The sequence below is a fragment of the Lygodium microphyllum genome, chromosome 30 (assembly GCF_053477565.2).
Source record: "Lygodium microphyllum isolate KBCC chromosome 30, Lygodium_microphyllum_v1.1.10, whole genome shotgun sequence".
In the NCBI taxonomy this organism is placed as follows: Eukaryota; Viridiplantae; Streptophyta; class Polypodiopsida; order Schizaeales; family Lygodiaceae; genus Lygodium; species Lygodium microphyllum.
The window spans coordinates 16,950,911-16,970,404 of NC_141164.1; the positions used below are offsets into that span (position 1 = coordinate 16,950,911).

The 19,494-nt window shown below is 44.8% G+C and overlaps 1 protein-coding gene across 2 annotated transcripts in view; it reads right to left on the minus strand.

Moving 5' to 3' along the window:
- CYP97A3 (cytochrome P450, family 97, subfamily A, polypeptide 3) overlaps positions 1–19,494 on the minus strand; it is a 65,945-nt gene that overhangs the window by 18,328 nt on the left and 28,123 nt on the right. For both annotated transcript variants that reach the window (XM_087672694.1, XM_087672693.1), the window contains exons 10-13: positions 2,410–2,442; positions 2,254–2,334; positions 2,072–2,154; positions 1,858–1,989 (exon numbers count right to left, since the gene is read on the minus strand). In XM_087672694.1, the coding sequence (XP_087528820.1) occupies positions 1,858–1,989; positions 2,072–2,154; positions 2,254–2,334; positions 2,410–2,442 (329 nt within the window). The remainder of the gene's footprint in view (positions 1–1,857; positions 1,990–2,071; positions 2,155–2,253; positions 2,335–2,409; positions 2,443–19,494) is intronic.

The following is a 19,494-nucleotide window of genomic DNA, read 5'->3' on the forward strand; positions in this document are numbered from 1 at the left end:
TGTTCACTCTACTCCAGCTGTTCCTTCTATGTGATATATTGGTACTGTTCATGTAATAGGTTGTTCTGGTTGTTCTTAGAGCCTGCAGGCCTCATGTAAATATTACAAACACACACACACACACACACACACAGAGTATGCTGACCTGATGATGTAATAGAGAGTAAGAGATACAGAAAGAATGTTGACCTGATGGTCTGATGTAAATATTTACTACTTAATTCAATTATCTTCACGAGAGAGAGAGAGAGAGAGAGAGATTTTTCAACCTAATTTTAATGCTCTCTTCTTTCAAAATAAAAAAGCACTTTGCAAGCCCACATGGTAATAACCTTCAAAATGCATAATCACCACCCCTGGACTGTACCATTGACTAAGCATTACTTAGGGAAATGCTAATAAAGTCACGCTAGGACCTCCAATATTTGCATTCAAGATCACCATAAGTGTTTATCACATACCTTTAAAATCACAACTGTTTGGCTCAAGGCATGATCCAAGGTTTACGTCAACTAAGTTGGCCCACCTTCACATGGGAGCCTCCTTTGGACCTTTATTAGAAGTTGCCATGTTACAATACGTAAACTTTCCTTAAGCTTTCAATATGTTTGAGTACACATGTGCCCAACCAAGACTCTGCACTTTCAAACCAGGAATGAATTGCTCAAAAGGCAAACAGCCCATGGGCAACCATTTTGGCGTGTATAGGCTCTGTTGAACAAGAGAGAAGTTTGGAAAAAGATACATTTAATCCATTACCTGATACCTACTGTTGAGTGGAACAGCCAAGTAGTCACTGTTCTTCCTTGATCAAAAAATTTGGATGAAAGGTGTTGTATCATTTTCATCCTTTTTTTTTTAATCTATTATTATTTAGTCAATAAAATAGAGGACAAAAGTTTGCCTTTGTGAATATGAAAAATTCATTTGGGTAGGCAAGTAAGACCAAGAAGACTTGTGATCCTCTTCTCTGACACTTACGGAATGGCCGTCATTGAGCATCAACTTTTTCTAAAAGTATACCTCACTTGAATTCCATTATCTTGGATGCAGATAGAGTGTAGAAGTAGCCGTTGACATGGTCTTCACAGTATTTCAATACATTTTCAGTGTTTCTTATTGTTATTTACCCATATAATTTACTACTTTACTCATATAATTTATAAATGAGTAGATCAACTTAACAAAAAAGACAATGAATCTCTGAATCTTCTAACAGCTATAGTGCACATGTATTGTGGCACATTTTCCTTGTCAGCAACAAAAGCCAGGCTCAGAAGACTTTCCTTCATCTTTGTAGCATTTCAGTGGCATCAGAAGTGGTCAAAGGAGTACTTAAAAGCTGCAACAAACAAGTCATTCACCTTCAGCATGAATGCCGAATGAATGATCTGACTCCTGAATCATCTGCATCTGAACTACAGGTTGGGTTTCTTTCAAGACCAGTATTGTATGGTGTTAGAATTTTCTGAATCTCTTCTTATCCCTACATAATCCACTCTGTAACCTCTATTGCTAAGCTCAAATAACTCTTCTGTTGCTTAAAACTGCACATTGTATATGAATCACAGCATCAAGTGCAAGCTTCATCTCCTTTCTTTACCTCTTTAATCCAACCCTAAAAGGAGAAAAATGAGTGATGCAAGTCGAAATTCCTTTTACATAAATGAGGGATATGATTTTTTCCAATTCCTCAGTAGTGAAGAAACTTGTTCCAACTATGAAGACTCATGGTGTTTGCTTTAATTAGATACACTCACTTAGCTGTGACCTCTCTCCCTCCCAACTCCTTGTCAAAGATAACAGGATACATTATAACAAACGAACAAGAACAATTAATGAAATGGCAGAGATCACCTGAAGTTCTCTGATACCTCAGTTGGATCTGGCTGATCCAATGGCCACCTTTCTGGATTGAAATCTTCCGCATCCTCCCAAAGACATGGTGACCGGTGCAAATTCCATACAGAAATAAAGATATCCTCCCCTCTGCTCATTACATAGCCACATTGGATTAACTCTGCAATGTGAAATACCCAAATCTTTTATTCAGCAATAATTGTCGAATTACTTGGATATCTGGTATTTTCCTAATATGTCTTCTTCCAATGAACGCCTTATCAATACAGGTGGCTGCGGATAAAGTCGTAATGTCTGCACAAACAAGCAACACTTTCTTTCATAAAAAGAAAAAGAAGCCTTTGTAGGATGGTGGGAACTGCATGTGCCAACTCTGCCTCTGAGTCAATCTACCTCATTAATAATCCGAGCTGTATACTTCAGCTTTTTCATGTCTTCGATAGTAGGAAGTCTGTCTCCAAGTACAAGATCCACCTATAAAAAGATGAGCTCATAAAATTCTGGGGCATCATTGGATAGCAGAATTACAGCTACAATGGAAAGCCATACCTCCCTTTGAGCTTTTGCCAGGACAAGTGGATTCTGTATGAACATTGAAAACATTTGAACGGGAGTCAGTTTATCACACTTTGTAACTTGTTATAACTAAAAATTAATGGAAAAATGGGCTAATCAGGGCATCAGTTAATGTAGGTGAATGGAACAAGTATACTAAAGTAAATTGATTGCAGAGATTACTGTCATGCATGGTACAATGTTTGATGTTTATTAACCACCAAACTTATAAGCACACATCATCCCCATCGGCTGACTCAGCTGCTGCTCTCACCATGTCTTCCATGCCCAGGCATAGATTGCTTGTTTATTCAACTTTATGAGGCAGACAATGTGAATGAATGGCCTGTGAACCATAGCAATTGATTATATAGATCAAGCACTCTAGTTAGTCCACTGATGCAGTATGTGGTGCATCTTGGCAGAGAAAGAAAGTCAATGAGTCCAGAGTTGAAATTTTTTTAATAAGTCACGCTCAGCTTTCTCTTAAGGGATCCTGAACTTTCATGAGCAGATTCCAGACTTGACAAGTACCAGGAATTGCCTCTACATGCATGAGTAACTCAGGCTGGTGAAATGCTTTTCAAAGTGGTTGGTGCACTCAGATTTTCCATCAAAACTTTGGATTTGAACTTGGCTACATACACACAATGAGTAGCAGTTTCATGTGGAGGTAGGTCTCGTGAGCTATGGAGTCAGAACCCCCTCAGGCCTCTTGACTATGACAGAGTATCAACATGGCTGCCTCTTGGTGTCCTGAAGGCCTAATTTGTAGTGGGATTTCAATTTGCCCAACCATCGCACAACGTTCTGTGAAGATACACTAGGGTTTGCAGAGAGAACAGTGATAGTAAACTAACACGACTAAAACAAAGGGAACTCAAATAAGATCACCAAACGCGAAAAGAGGGGAAAGAGTATCTAACAAATAAATGCAGTAATGAAATGATTTGAGAAGGTACAGATGTGTGGTGCTCAAGGCATGAAGCTGTCCAACAACCACTAACAGTCCTAGGAGCGGGCTGAAGCCCAAGGGACTGTCAAAGATTGTCCTCCTCTCTGAAACAGATCCTGAGTGCAGCAAAACAACCAAGAATGATGTCAATGCAACAGACTAGAGCTGAGGGTGATGAAAATGCAGCAGCGGAGGGCCAGTTGATGACAAAGATGATGAATCATGTCATGGAGCAGTAGGCAGCATAAAAGCAGCTGCCCAAAGGGTGTCCCATGGTCGATGGTAGCACAAAAGGCAGAAACACAAGTGCAGATCAGCCACATGTCAGCTGCTGATGATGACAGCAGGGTGGAGAAGAAAGGCAGCTCATCTGATGATGTCCAGCAGCAAATGATGGGAAGAAGAGCTTCCAAACAGCCTGGTGGCAGCCCATGCAGCTCATCTGATGATGTCCAGCAGCAAATGATGGGAAGGAGAGCTTCCAAACAGCCTGCTGGCAGCCCATGCAGCAGGGGCAGCACCTCTAGGAGAGTGAACACCAACAGCACGGCATAAGCTTGCAACAAGGTGGACAGCCGCTGGAGCGTGTGAAGATGATGACAGAAAGGCATTGATTGTGTCGAACAATGAAATGAGGATGGGTGCCAACATGTCCTTATATAGGTGATTTTTGGGCATTTGTCCTACTAGCACAATTATATGCCTTTTTTATGATTTATTCTTTTCGGGGCTATTTTTGTGCAAAATTTGGAAGTAATGCATGATAATTTTGTGTTAATGCAGTCCTTAATATTGGCGGCTCATGAGATACATTGATGCCAAAAATTAAAAATACATTTTCTTGGAATAAGTCTCATGCCATGCCAGCTTCTTGGTGTTAGTTTCATTTTCTAAAGAGGATTTGCCCTTTCAAAAACTTTCCTTCTATTTGATCGTATCCTTGCAGCTCTTTGATGCCCCTTTCAAGAAGTGGAAATCATGGTCCCCCTCTGAAACCAGTATTCCCTCTTGGAAAGGGTGGTGAAAACCTAATTAAGCACTTAACAACAGCAATTAACAGATTCACAAAATCTGAAATGCACACTATACGATACAGTCGTTGGACATCCAATTGGCCCCAAAACTAGTACCCCTTGCAGTATTTCTTTAACTTAAATTGCGATTGGGAGGAACACAACTGAGATCCTTTAATCTCCTCCACTAATCCAAATGCCCCTTGCTGTCATAAATGATCAACAAGCCTTTTGAGCAATTTGCCCCTTGATCTTAACCTAAGACTTGTCCAAAATGGACCCTTGACTAGCCAAATGCTGCCCCAAATCAAATAGGATGGGCTAGCATCTAAAATCTCTAGCAATTCCAAGAGTTCTAGCAACTGATTTCAGTCTCCAATGCCTCTAATTGCTGGCACAGGTCCCAATGTATCTGTTAGACCCTAATTTCTGCTATGAATTACGGTTTTACAACAAAAACTACTTTGCTGTCCATGAAATTTGGCTGAGATCTGATCCAAATGGCTGAGAACTGCTAGCAAGCCCTAGAGAGAAATCAGAGGACCCATAGCCGATACCTAATAAGTTCTATTATTTGAGATAAGTTTTTAGGGTAACTAAATTATGAAAGCGTAGGCTGGAGAAGGTGAGAGAATGCTGTACGAGAGAAATCTCTGATTTTCTTCATAGGAAACTCTCCAAAATTACTGTTGTCCTATCTAGGACTGCCACGAAGCTGGTCCCTGCTGCCCAAGAGCCTCGAAAATGCAGTTGCCAGCCCCAATCTGCTGTCACCAGCCCAAGGAGAGATCAATTCTATTCTCACCTACCTTCTGGAAGATGTTGGCTGCTATCCCCTTTTGCACATGGGTTTTCAGTGCTACACAAACTAATCAACACTCTCTTCTCTCTCTCACACACAGCTTGAATGAATTGAATGAGCCTCTCCATCCCCCAAATAGCCTTCTCCCCCATTGCATGGACATTTTTGCCAAATGGCAACATTTTTTTCCCATTTTCCAGCAATTTCTAACCGTCTAATTGATTTTCCAAATTAATTTCGTCCCTTCTAACCCTACCCTAAATTAGTTGTGCCCATCCACAATTTAATTGCCTAGGCCATTTGCAACCCCAAGAGGTCCCCATCCTTAATTGGCCCTTGGACAAGGCATTAGTTAGTGAATTAATGCCTAGTCCCTAGTATCACCACCATTGACATTTATTGGCCAATTTATTGTCCTGGGGCCAAACTAACACTAACTATCACCCAAAACCCAATTGGCATAACTTGTTACAACTTTTACCTTTGACACCCAACCACTACTTCCTTCAGGTCATTGGCCTGTTATCATGGACTATCATGTGCAGCACAATTTTGCACATTTGATTATTAAATTAATCAAAAATGTAAGTATAAGCAAAGAATCCAAAAATCTCACATCCTCGTGACAAAAATCCCCCTTGAGATCCCTGCAAGAATCATCCTCGATTGCGTTGCATTGTGCCAAAGCAGAAACATAGTGCACTTGAATTTCCATAAGGTATCATAGTCAACACAACATTGGCTACTGCTACTTAATCATGCCATATTCCCAACACTTGCTGAAAATTCCCAACCAATATAAACATAACACAAAAGTCAAAAATAATCAAGAACTGTTGCCAGAAACCCATCAGATGCATCCCTTTTCTCATGTTTTTCAACTATTCTAACTAAAGAACCAAAGTAAAGCATAAAGTGAGCCTAAACCATGGCTGAGCTATCAATGGCATTTATTAAACATGCTGCTGTCCATAAAACTAGCTGAAAGCCATTGATAACTGTGCATAGACTGATCATAAACAAATCATATGTTGATCTGAAAACTAATCAAAAACTGATGCAAATGTGATGCCAAGCTGATCTCAAGTTGATCATAAACACATGCAAAAGTACAGTTTCAATGGTGCAGTAAAACCCATACTCATCTGCATATATCTTACAGTGACTAGTTCATTGGATAGTGACCTCATGGCAGACAGCAAAGTACCTTGGATGCATGCAAAGTACATCTGAGATCGACTATATACATAAGTTGTCCATCACTAGAGGAGTGGAAGTGCTACCTCCCCCTTGAGCAATCAGGCGGTGCTCTGGACCCTTGCTCTACTGAACTTGACTGAGCCCCAAACTAAAGTTAGCTCTATTTGAAAACCATCGAGGTAAAGTTGCAACATCTGAGAATGGTTTGCCAAGTCATCCTCTTTCATTAACTTAGCATCCATTGGTGAATAGTTCTAAGACTTCACCAAATACCTTTTGAAAACATTAAATCTAACCTTCTTCTTTCCATACGTGACAAAATCTGCTCGTGTACTAATATCTCACCCAGCTCCTCAATCTCAAACTGAATTTCAGCAAATACATTTTTTCATATATCAACATGAAAATACCTCAACAAACTAGTATGAAAGGCATTGTGTATCTACTAATGTGGAGGTAATTTTAGCCATTATGCAACATCGTTGATCCTCTCCAACACTTGGAAGGGCCCATATTATCTATACTCAACTTCGAATACAACCTCTCTCTTCTTTCATCTCTTTTAACCTTGCCTTTTCAAAACACACCAATACATAATCATCTTCTGCAAAGTGCAACGCTCGTCTATTGCGATCGGTTGCCTTCTTTTGCTTCTCTTGAGATTGTTAAAGTGCATTCTTTATCTTTGCATAGGCTTCATCCTAGCTTTTCACATAGGGATCAACCTCAAAGATTTTATCCTTACTGTGCAATATAGGTAGTACCTTCTTGCCACCCTCAATAACCTCAAAAAGAGCTTTGCAATTGGAATTATATATTTGTTGAATACAAACTCGACCAATGGCAAATGCTGCTCCCATTGTGTCTTATGCTCTAATACATAGCACCTCAAAAGATCTAGCACTAGGCAATTTGCCTCTTCAAACTAGCCATCTGTCTATGAATGGAAACAATGAATATTTCAACGTGATACCTGTTTTCTCAAATGACCCCTTCCAAAATAAACTAGTCATCGCCTTTCTCTTCTTTCTCACCATAATGAAATGGACATGTTTACTAAACCTACAAATGATAGTCCATATCCCATCATTCCTTATAGATGTCCTAGGGAGCTCAAAGATAAAGTCCATAGCAATCCTTTGCCAAGGCTTGTCCCCAAATCTGGCTAATTAAAAAAATGCTTCATTACTTTGACTATGGCATCAATCCCTCTAATCCCTATATAAGGGGGAGTAAGACTCTCAGCAATCACTCTAGGCCTCATTACTTTGTGGTACACGGTGATCTATGAATCATCAAAAAGCCATCTCTAAGCACAAAGTGCTCATGCCTCTGGCTATTGCAAAGTTTTTTTTTTTTTTTTGCAAGTAAAATGTGGCTGATTATATTACTCCAAAAAAACTAATTACAACGGAGTGCCCATGCTCGACAGACTAGCTAGAGCTAATGAAAGTCACAAATACATCATGTATACAAGCCTCTCAAGGCAGTCTGGGGGGATGGAGGCAAGAAGCCATTTGGGGCGGGAGATGTGTATCGCCATCTAGGGCTGCCTGCCTGCATCACCAAACATAGGTCTTGGCCGCCCTAAGAGCGCATGAAATGACATCGAAGCTCCTAACGAGCCCTGGACTCCCCTTGCACCTGATCCCATCGGCCGCAGAGGGAGTGGGTGATGGAAGTCCAAAGCTCTGCTAAGGTCACCTGTACTGAAAGTCTCTCTCCGCTAAAAGCCTCCTAACACCGCACTTTCCAGATATCCCACCCAGTAAGACTCCCTATAATCTCCCATACCTCAGAGCGGTCTACTGTTGGCTCCAGTACCAGGTGGATGGATAGAGCCTCCAAACCGACCACTGCATACGACCCTGCCTCAATAATGAATATCGTGTCTTGCATCTCGGCCTCATACAGAAGGTGATATTCATGGCTAACTGCCTGCCAACAAAAAGCTCCCCATGAGATACATCCAAGGCTGGGTGCTATACGTCGAAGGATGCGGCATGCTTCTCTCCACACGAGCTGCGCCGCCTCACACGAGTAAAGACAGTGCTTTGGGGTTTCCACAGACTACTGTATGCAACACTTACAACCACCCTCTTGCATCTAGGTAAGCCAACTTCCCACCGCCAAGCCTTCATGTGCCACCAGCTATAAGAAATACGATACCCTCGGCCTCTAGCTATCCCATAAGCGGCGCCAGAAGGTCCGTCGAAAAGGCTCCGTGATGTTGTGCTCCGCCCAATGCCTGTTATGTGACGGCACCTAGTCTATATCCTTCTACATCACTACATGTCTGCCAATCCTGGCAGTGTACTCTAGGAACCTCAGTGGCTTCTTGGCGACCACAGTGGCCGGCCATAGCCACTCTACCAAATCCCATGTGATGGCACCTAGTCTATATCCTTCTACATCACTACATGTCTGTCAATCTTGGCAGTGTACTCCAGGAACCTCGGTGGCTTCTTGGCGACCGCAGTGGCCGGCCATAGCCACTCAACCAAATCCCACTCCAGCTCATCAAGTGGCCTACCCTCCCAGATCCAAAGGCGCCACTCCCTGAGCTCCATCCAGAAGACAAAAGGATCCACCACCATGTCTTCCCCTCCTGCAGACCAATCACTCGGATCCTCCATGAAAGGACGGCTATCCCCTCATCTTGCTACCCTCTGTCAAGATTCAGATGCCCCTCCCTCCTGTACGGTGAAGAAAGTCCCAGGTGGAGCGCCACCCACTCTACCTACTATGTATAGCTAGATACTTTCTGGTAAAAACCTAGCGGTCCATACCTCCCCAAGCTCTATTGGCTCTCCTATCGAAGGAGCAAGCCATTCCTGAGATATTGCTATGTCTATCTCCCTTCTCCTCAACTCCGCTCCTCTCTGGCAGCCTGATACTCACAGCAGCACCTTCTCATGCACCATCCTGTACACCTCGTGCCATGTCCCGATGGTACAAGCCATACTTGGCTCCGAACCAACCCACTAGATGTGGGGACACTCGCCAATCTGTGCCCCTTCCCCATCTCTAACCTGGGGATTCCAGACCATCGGCTGACGGTCTATCTCCTTTTGGCAACCTAGGGGGCTCTGGATTAGAGCCTTATGGAGGCCTTGCCACACGCGGAGCAAGCTGCATAGAAAATGTAATCTGGGCGGGGGAGGGAGGGGGAGAGGTCTGTCTGGGCTGATGTAAAGATCCATCTCACAGACGGCCTCCACTCACCACCAAGCCTCAATCTACAATCTTGAAGACCCTCCTGCAATGGCACCTTCCAGGTCTGCCCTCCTGGTGTGAGACTGTGGACAACTAGCTTGCCCAGGAGGGCCATACTCTAATACTCTCGGTCTATGATCCCAAGCCCTCCCTCTAAACGATGCCGTATGATGGTCGCCCATACAACCTTAGCCCTAGAATCCCTAGAGCCATCTGACCCGGACCAAAGGAATATCCGCACTAGGCGGCGAAGCTTCACTACACAGAATGAGAAGCACCAACACAAGGCGATATACCAGGCCGTCACTAGGAGGACCCGGTTGACCGCCAAGGCCTGGCCTGCTAGTGAGAGACGAGCCGTGCTCCAATAGGTCAGCTTTCTTCGAATAGAATCAAGGATTGAAAGAAACTCACCCATCTAAATCCCAAGTCGACGCTCCACTCCGTGCTAGAGTCTGTGTCTTTGAGAAAACCAACCAACTTTTGCCAGTTGATTTTCGCCCCTGCTGTTGAACAAAATACCTCAAGAGCTGTAAACGCCCCGAACAACGTAGTATGCTTAACAATTGTGATATTCGCTTGTTTTCAAGATTTAATGTAAAAGAGAATAAACACTTAAAGCTGAAAATGAAAACTTACTCACAAAATTACAGCCATGAAAATGTAAAAGTAATGGAGACAAGATTGAGGGTTGAAGATGGGCAACCCCCCCCCAAAGGAATGTATTTCTGCTCAACCCAAGTCCCTTAGGGAACAGCTCAGTTACAATCAACCTGAGAGTGAGGAGAAGTAATTCTCACTCTCACAAGATCATGCAAAGATGTACAAACACACATGCATTATCTATTATGCAATGATAAGAACTGATTTCTTTACAGTATGAGAGAAGAAAGAGGGGAAATCAGCCTTTCTCCATCGTTGATCAACAGTACATGGATAGGGCTTGCTTCTTGTTGCTAAAATGGAAGAAAGAGCTCGAGAAGGAGGTGCTGTAATGAATTTACAAGCTTGCTGTCCTGTAACACAGCAGTGATAGAAGAGGGAATATGGAGGAATTTGATAATGGAGAAGTGGGGGATGATGATGGGGATGGATGGGGCCAGTTTCTAGCTATCTGTGGGTGTTGTACATGAGTTTACAGCAAAGAAAAATGATGCTGAATGAAGAAAAACGAGCTCTTATTTATAGGAGAGGGAAGAGCTAGTACAAAAGGGGAAAGTGAAGTAGCACAAGACAAGTGTCCAGCCACATGTCATGAGATGTGACAACTGGTGGGACACTTGGAAACTTGTGTGACAAGTGTCTTGACACTTGTCTCTTCTCTATGGCCTTTCTTTTTGGGCTGAATACTGTCAAGAATAAAAACAACCAAATTTAGTAAGCACGGTCAGAGTACAGAATTTACTATTTTTAGAATGACATCCCTATTTTTTTTAGGACTAGCATTTTTAGGCTAATTCGAGGGTCCTAAAATTTAGGGACCTCCTAAAATTTAGGGACCCCCCAATATGGGTGTCATATGAAAGCTTTTTCCGTGTACATCACAAGAACGGTATCAGAATCTTCATGTGACTTTCCTATGTAACTGTCTGTTCTGGCGGATCTAGCCCACACTTCAAGGTATCAATCCTTTCTGTGTGCGAGTCTAACCCTCATATGCGTGAGTTCTAGTCACAGGCGCCCAATCGGGCCATATAGGTGGAAGTGTGAACTATCTTTTCTCTAACCCACCGCGTGGGTCCACCATAACCTATGACCACTCATCAGTGGCCAACTCCAGTGCACTTTTCTTTATATCTAATTAGTGCAAAGGAAACAAATTTAATAAATCATTATATAGACAAATTAATGAAAAAGGATACAAATTCTGTTTCTATAGAGTTGTGACAAGAGCCAACCTCACTCTCTCCAACATCAACTCATTATCCTCTATATAGAGTGTTGTATCATTTGCATACTTTGAGTATTGCAATTCGGTCTCCTCTCTCACTGGAAGTCAAAGGCCGCGTAATCCACTCACACAGGACCTGAGGAAGTGAGACATTGCCTCTGCAAAGAGTAGGAATAGGTACGCGGCCCGAGGGCAACCCTGCCGGACCAATCTCTCTAGCCGAAACCCTCCTCTTGCCTACCGCCTATGAGAACCCTACTAGTGGCTGATCTGTAAAGTGCAGAGACCCCGCGAATCCAAGCCTGGGGGAAACCCAACCTCACCATGGTGCCCTCTAGGAAATTCCAATCCAACCTGTCATAAGCTTTCTTGAAATCCAAGAGTAGTATGGCCAATCTCTGCCCACTGTGTTGAGCCCACTCTGTTGCCTTAAAGAAAGTGAATACATTGTTTAGGATGCTCCTATCTTGGACAAAGCATGTCTGTGTGTCACGAATGATGTCTGGAAGTAATGGGCGTAGTCGCCTGCTAATCATCTTTGCCAATGCCTTATAGGCCACTGACAATAAGGTGATCAATCTCCATTGGGAGCTCCAACCGGTCTTCCCCTTAAGGGAGAAGACTGATAAGGCCTGCCGAAAGACTCCCTAGCATCTGTCCTGAAGTGAAAATCTCCTGGAAGGCCATCAGTAAGGAGTCCTTCACCACCTCCCAGTACGTATTGAAGAAGGCCTTAGAGAGGCCATCCTCTCACGGGCATTTATGCCTGTCCTGTGTGTGGAAAGCCTCCTCTAGTTCCTTCTCTATGAAGGGGGCAAGGAGGGAGCATCCCATCTCCTTTGTGACGAGGGACGAGATGTGATCCCAGACCTGCTGTCTGCAACGTTGTCCTCTGGCTAAGGCTGTCTCTTGCTGAAAAAGGCGTCTGTAATAGTCGGTGGCAATCTCCATCACCTCATCTTGGCTAGAGCGAATCCTCCCATACTGATCGTGAAGACTGCGTATCTGCTCTCCTGAGGTGTGGGGCTGGTGTGCTTGAAAAGACCTCCCTGCACATCATGTCCCCCTTCCGCGCCTAGAAGGCTGCTGAGGCACGGAATGAGAACTCCAACCACCTGTCCTCTAGACCGGCAATGGCTGCTCGTGCGCGCACCTCCTATGCGTGGAGGATGGGAACCCCTGGTGTCCATTGTAGTAGTCTCTGCATAGTTGCTAGGTCCCGCCGAAGTGCTCTCCCTCCTCCTCCCAGCACTGCTGCCTAGCCTATAGGGCTGCCTCCTTGTCCAAATTTGCTCAATCTGGCTCTTCACCTTCTCTCTCCTGTAGATCGAGTCAAGGATCCGATAGGATTGCGTATCTACGGAAGTTACTGGGGAATCAAGTGTCAAGAGGACCGGGCAACGATCGGACAACGTGGTGCCAGCCAATTGCCCTATCTGACCTCGGCGAGAGCATCTCCACACTCCCACATAGAACCTATCCAACCCCTCTAGCAGGACTCCGCCTAGCCGCCTGCATCCCCACGAGAAGTCTAAAGACCTTTCACTCTTGTGGAATGCTAGGTCTCTCCAAGCATCGCGAGCTCCTACTGCAAGTAGGAAGACCTCCCATGCCTCCTGCTCCTCCCCAACCATGCCCTAATAGTTTCTTCCTCTACCCTACAAGTCCTCTAAAGCCTCCAGGTTGTTGAAATCTCCTCCAATAATCCAGGAGTCCACCTTTGGGAGTCCTACTACAATCTCCACCCAGAACCTGCTGCATGCCTTGACCTCAATGGGAGCATAGATATTGAGGACTCCGATGTGCGAGTCCCCAATTTCCAACCTAACCCATAGAACCCTCCTTGCCACAATCGCCCCATGATCCCATATGCAGGCGATAAGGCTCACGCCAATAGAGGTGCATACGCCTCCACTCCTGCCATGGGCACCGATGGCGTATTCCCAATAGGTGTATGATCTGCCTAGGAGAACCTTCCCTACCCGATGGGCCTGGGCAGAGGTGAGCCTGTGTTCCTGCAATAGCAAGATTTCTATTCGTCCCGCAAGGGCCGGCTGCAACTCCTACCGAACAATCAACTTCTTCGAGCCACATGCCCCACTGTAGTGGAGACTATTCACATTCCAAGATGCCAGGTGCAAGCTTATGGGGAAACTAGTGACTGACCGAATAGGCATGTCTCTAGTGAGGAAGTTGCTTATGAGGATGAAGAACTATGGGACATACAAGTACGCTTTGCCGCAGGCCTCGACGGCGAACTCCAGTCCCCCATGGTGGCCCTCAGGCGAACCATGGGGGTGATAGATGCTCCATGTGGTACAACCAATGCATCTATCAGCCATACAAAGAGTCGTGACTCTGTACGCTAGTAGAAACGGGCCGTCTGTGCCAGCGGCCACTCGATCATATCCATCAGAGCTCTCCACTATGGAGGGGCATGAAAGATAATGCTCAAGTGTGGGACCTCAACACCAGCCCACCAATTAATATCCATCATGCAACCTGGTCACTGTTGTGCTAGTGGCCTTGGAAGGGGGTGGCTGTGGGCCAGAGTCAATGGGGAATCCATGGGAGGTGGTGCGGGCGGGAGGGGGAGGGGGGGGTGTGGGATCTCAAGTAAGGGAGTCTGTGACATTAGTGGTGGATGTGGGGGATTGCGGTCTTGTTGGGTGGGGCGGGCAAGAGGGGCTGTAAAGTGCTCTTCCGGGGGGGCGTCGTTTGCCCTATTGATCCCTACTGAGACGAGGCTGCATCTGAGGAGCTGGCCACAACCCCTCCTACTATCTCCCTCTCTATCATCTCTCGACCCGTGAGAAGCTGTCAGCATCCACCTGCGAGCCTGTCGGTGGTGTCGCCTTGGCTCCGAAATTCATGCAATCTGTTGCCTGATGCCCAAAGTCGTAACAGCGCAGACATTGCCCTGGTTGCCCAGTCACAATGACCTACTACCTAAGGGAGTGACCTCCTGCCTGAATCTCTGGGAACTTGGATATATACTATTTGTGTCTTTCATTGCTACTCATACACCTTTGCAACTCCTGCAGCTGTCACTGCATCCGCAAAGGAGGCAAGAAGAGTTGTGCCGAAGAGCCGTCTAAAGTCTTCCACTAACTCGCAGTACTCTACCGCCAGTCTAGGGAAAAGTAAGGTGACTGGATATTTGAGAAATCTATTGTGGAGCGCAAATGTCTCCACTATAAAACTGCTATACCAAGGAACCATGTGAATGACCTCCTTCATGGAGGCATAGGGTAAGCTCTCCACTAACTCACAAGCTGCGTCCGCAAAGGTAAGTTGAACCATGAAGATCCCTTGGCCAATGAGGACCGCCTCCACGATCTGCGTTGTGCCAATGCGCAGCGTGGAGTGGAGCCCATCCTGCAGATGGGCAGTATCCGACCAAAGATCGTTGTTTCTTTCAACTCCAGCTCTGTGGCACGGATAGCTAAGAGTTGTTCCTCAGAGAGGATGATGCGCAAGGTATTTGACTGGGGGGCACTCACAGAATGCGTCGGCATCTGACCACAGATGCCCATTGCGCGTCCCTACTGGGAACCTACCTATCACGCTGTAGTGCTGCGTGGGGGGGAGTTGCTGCACGGGGAGCAAGCAACTGGAGAGGGGGCGGGAGGAATTACTGTTTTCAAAAATAGTAGTGAGACCGCCTGGCGGGGCCCGAAGGCGAAGAAGACGGGGGCAGTGCGGGGGGGGGGGGGGGGGGAGGGGGGCTGGCGCAGGCGACAGCTCAATCAGCGATAGGGGGCAGCTTCGCAACGCGATGGCGGGGAGTTTCGCTTGTAGAGAATATTCTAGGCTTGGTTCAGCCATTGCAAAGTTGATCATACACATTGGCAAAATCTAAATCAGCAGTATATTGATCCTTCATGGCAACCAACTCAGTGTGATATGTCATATTATCAACTAAAATCCGAGGCTTACATGACAATGAATCTATCACAACATTATTCTTACCATCAATGTGTACAATCTAAAAATCAAACATAGAGAGAAAGTTTACCCATCTCATATGCTTCCTAACAACTTTGTCTGCATTAGAAACCTTAATGCCTGATGATCTATCTACATTGTGAAATCAGCCCCTAACATTTCCGCTTAGATAGTGCATGAATTAGAGCCAAGAGCTCTTTCTCATAGACCAGCAAATTCCTCTCAGCAACGTGGAGAAGACAACTCTCATAGGTCACAACTCGTCCATCCTACATTTAAATAGCCCCAATGCTATCTCCACATACATCACATTAAACCATAAATAAATTTCTTACACCAAGCAATACAAGCATAGAATCTAAAGTCATCTTTTCTTTTAACTTGTCAAATGCTGAAATTTTCATTGATGTCCATCTAGGTCATACATTCTTCTTCTGCAAAGCATACAATGGAGATACAATTTCAAGAAAACTATGTACATACTTCCTATAATAAGAGCTTAGACCTGACCTTGAAGGTGGCCATAAACATATTGCCTCAACCTTTATAAGGTCCATATGAATACCATCAGCCAATACAATGTGCCCCAAATTGTGAACTTCATGTAAAAAGAATTCACTTTTCTTGCTATTAATGACCAATCTATGCTTATATAGCTCATTGAACATAATGTTCACATGCTTTCTACACACTCTCCCTCATTCTTTGAGTAGATAATCATGTCATCAAAGGAGGTGCCCACAAATCCCCTATGTGGCCTGAATAAAAGCGACAAAAACATTCATAAGTCCAAAAGGGATGACATGAAACTCATACAACCCAAAAGATATCCTAAAAGCTATCTTAGGCACATTCTCCAATCTAATGCATATTTGATGATACCTACTTTTCAAATCTATATGGTTGAATATGGCTATCCCCTACGATCTATCCATGATATCATCCATCCGAGGAATCAAAAACCATTCCTTTATCATGATTTTATTCAAAGCACAATAGTCAATGTACATACCCTATGAACATAGTTGCCTTCGTATATCCTATGGACAGATTCGTACGGTATGGTTCCTACGGTTCCGTACAATATGTGTCCGTATGAATTTGTACGTTTTTTGCGCTTGTTTAGGCCACGTCTCCTACACATCTTGCGTCCCACATCACATGTTTCTTGCGCCTCTGCTTTTACTCCACTTGCCTGCGTGGCACTTTCTGGGGGTGGGCGCCTTGGATACTTCATCCCACCCCCTTTTTCAGCCATGCACTCCCGCCCTCTTTGAATTCCTTCTAGCTGGCAACCCTCTCTTTGACCGTTGACCCCTCTTTGATTGTTTGAACTTTGACTCTTCTCTCATCTACAAAAGGTGCTCCTCTCCTCCATGCTTCCACACCAATTCAGCAAGCACTTACCATTCTCATCTTCCTCTCTTGGATCTTGATTCTTGAATGGACTTGTGATTTGTCATTCTTGAATCTCACCTCCCACCCCCTCTTTCGCACACCCTATAGAAGCATTTGCCATTCTCAAATCTCATCTTCCATCCCCTCTCTCTCACTCTTGCTCTTTCAACTTTACCCCAACCCTTGGGCCTCTGGAGTCTCCCTCCCTTTCAACTTTCAAGTTTCAAGAGTCAAGACTCAAGCAAGGGAGTAAGCCAGAGTGCCGAATGAGATCTATCTGCCAATGCAAGAGACCTTTAAGCCTCACAATATGTGCCAGGACATTAGAGGCCGAATCAAAAAGAAAGGCATTCCAAGTGGTCCAATTGTGCCAGCATCCCTAGTATCTAAGAAAGTGAAACAAGATCTTCATATGCGGTTGTGCCGGTGTGGGGTATTTTGGTCATACAAAAACCCAATCAAAAGGGCTTAGCGAGAAGCCAACCACTGCGCGCCAAACCGCTCACAGGAGCGACCAGATATTCTTAGCAAGAGGGCACGAAATAAATCGATAACGGGTCGATTCCACAGTAGCGGTATAAAAGAAACAATGGCCGTTAGAGATTCGACGCTTGGAAAGGGCTGAAGCAAGCGGAAGACCACCAATCATCACCCTCCAAAGAAAGACCTTGCATTTGAAAGGTGTCTTATTCAACCAACCCTCCATCACAGGTATCTTCCGCCATGAATGAGATTTCCGCAATCCCCATACAGTATTAGCTTTAGTAACCAACCATTGATGATCTTTAATCAGAAGATGATACACCTGGTTAGTTGAGGCCTTTTCCAAATTCAACCGGCCCGCAAGATCCTAGTCCTGCCAAGGACAATCCAAAGCAAGGGTAGGAAAGAGTTGCCTACTCTGCAGCACTGACAAAAGTTGTTCCCATAAATCACGATATCCACGAGGGATTCTGAAAAGCCTCCTAGCTGTACGAAAGGATATCAAGACGTTACGACTGGCAAGGGTGGCATCTGCAAACTGAAGTCAAGCCCAAACGTGCCATGTGGTTAAATTTTGGTCTGAGCTCATGTTTACCTTCCCAAGAAAGTAATCGCGAGGCTGCCAACAATTCCAGTTGAAAAGAGTTAGTATGTAAGCGGTCCTCCACTGGATGCCAACGCGCCTTCTGGAGAACCAATTTCCAGGAGCAGACCAAATGAACAAGCAGGGATGAGGAAGGACTAGAAAACCACAAGTCTGCATTAAGAACATGCCACCAGGAGCTCCGAATTTGTGTATTACCATGCAAAAGCCCGTGATCCTCAAGAAAATAACGGGCTATAACAACCCACGGGTGATAATCCACGCACATGGCACGAAAAAGAGACCAACGAAGTGCCACCATATGAGTTTCGGCATCCAAAATAGCCCCACCACCCATGCATTTGGGGGTACATGTATGCGACCAAGAAATCCATGAAATGCCTGCCTGCAAGGAATCCTTATTCCATAACATAAAACGAATGTGCTGAGTGAGAGCATTCAAAGTAGTAGTAGTCCAAGGCGGCAATGGCAAGAAATATGTGAGCATTGGCAATATAATTGTCTGAGCCACTTTGAGACAAACATGGAAGGGCCAAGCCTGCGACTTCCAATACAGAACTTAGCTGCCAGTTTCTGTGAAATCCACTCGAGAAGTTGCTTTGGCAGAATATCAACACCCAAAGGGTACCCAAGATGCCTCACAATGGAACCACGGGGAACAACCTCTCTCTGCCAGCCCAATGACTGTAAATCGGACTCCATGTAACTGAGAAAGGCTGATTTGAAAGCATTGATATGAAGACCAGAAGCATGACCAAAGAGCATCCAAACATCTAATGCTTTGCGAAGATTATCCTTGTCCACACCCAGAATCATAAAGCTATCATCAGCCAAAGATTGAGTAATGAAGTGCTGTCCAAAAGGAAGGGACAATCCAGCCAACTAAGTAGAAGCTGCCATGGAAGATAACATCGAAAGAACCGGATGAGTCGCAAGGGCAAAGAAGAGAGGACTCAAAGGGCAACCTTGTCTCACAGAGCAGGCAAGGACAAATGGCTCGGTAACACCACCATTTAGCACACCTCGAGAAGAAGCCGCAGTTTTAATGGTGTAGATTAAGCGGGACATTCGAGTACCAAAGCCCATAGTAGACATAAGTTCTGCAATGAAAAACCAGTCTAAATAATCAAAAGCCTTTTCGAGATCCAATTGAATCAATACCACTTGCTGATTAGAGTGCCTTGCATAGTCAATAGCCATTTGCACATTTAAGATATTGTGCAGAATGTTTCGGCCCTTAATGAAACCATATTGAAGAGGATGCACAATGGCCGGAAGATGCTTGTGGAGCCGATTCGCCATCACTTTGGAAAAGATTTTATACGTCGAACCCATCAAAGAAATTGGTCTCCAATGTTTCAACATTGACGGCGAAGGGACTTTTGGAAGCAATTTGATAAGACCTTTCCATGAGGAAGGCATGAACCCTGTTTCCAAACCTGCTGAAACATAGCCGTTAATGGTTTCACCAGTTGGATAGCAGAAATCTCAAAGAATTCATTGGTGAGACCATCCCAACCGAGACTTTTATCCTTGGGCAGGTGTAACAAAACACCCATAACCTCCGCC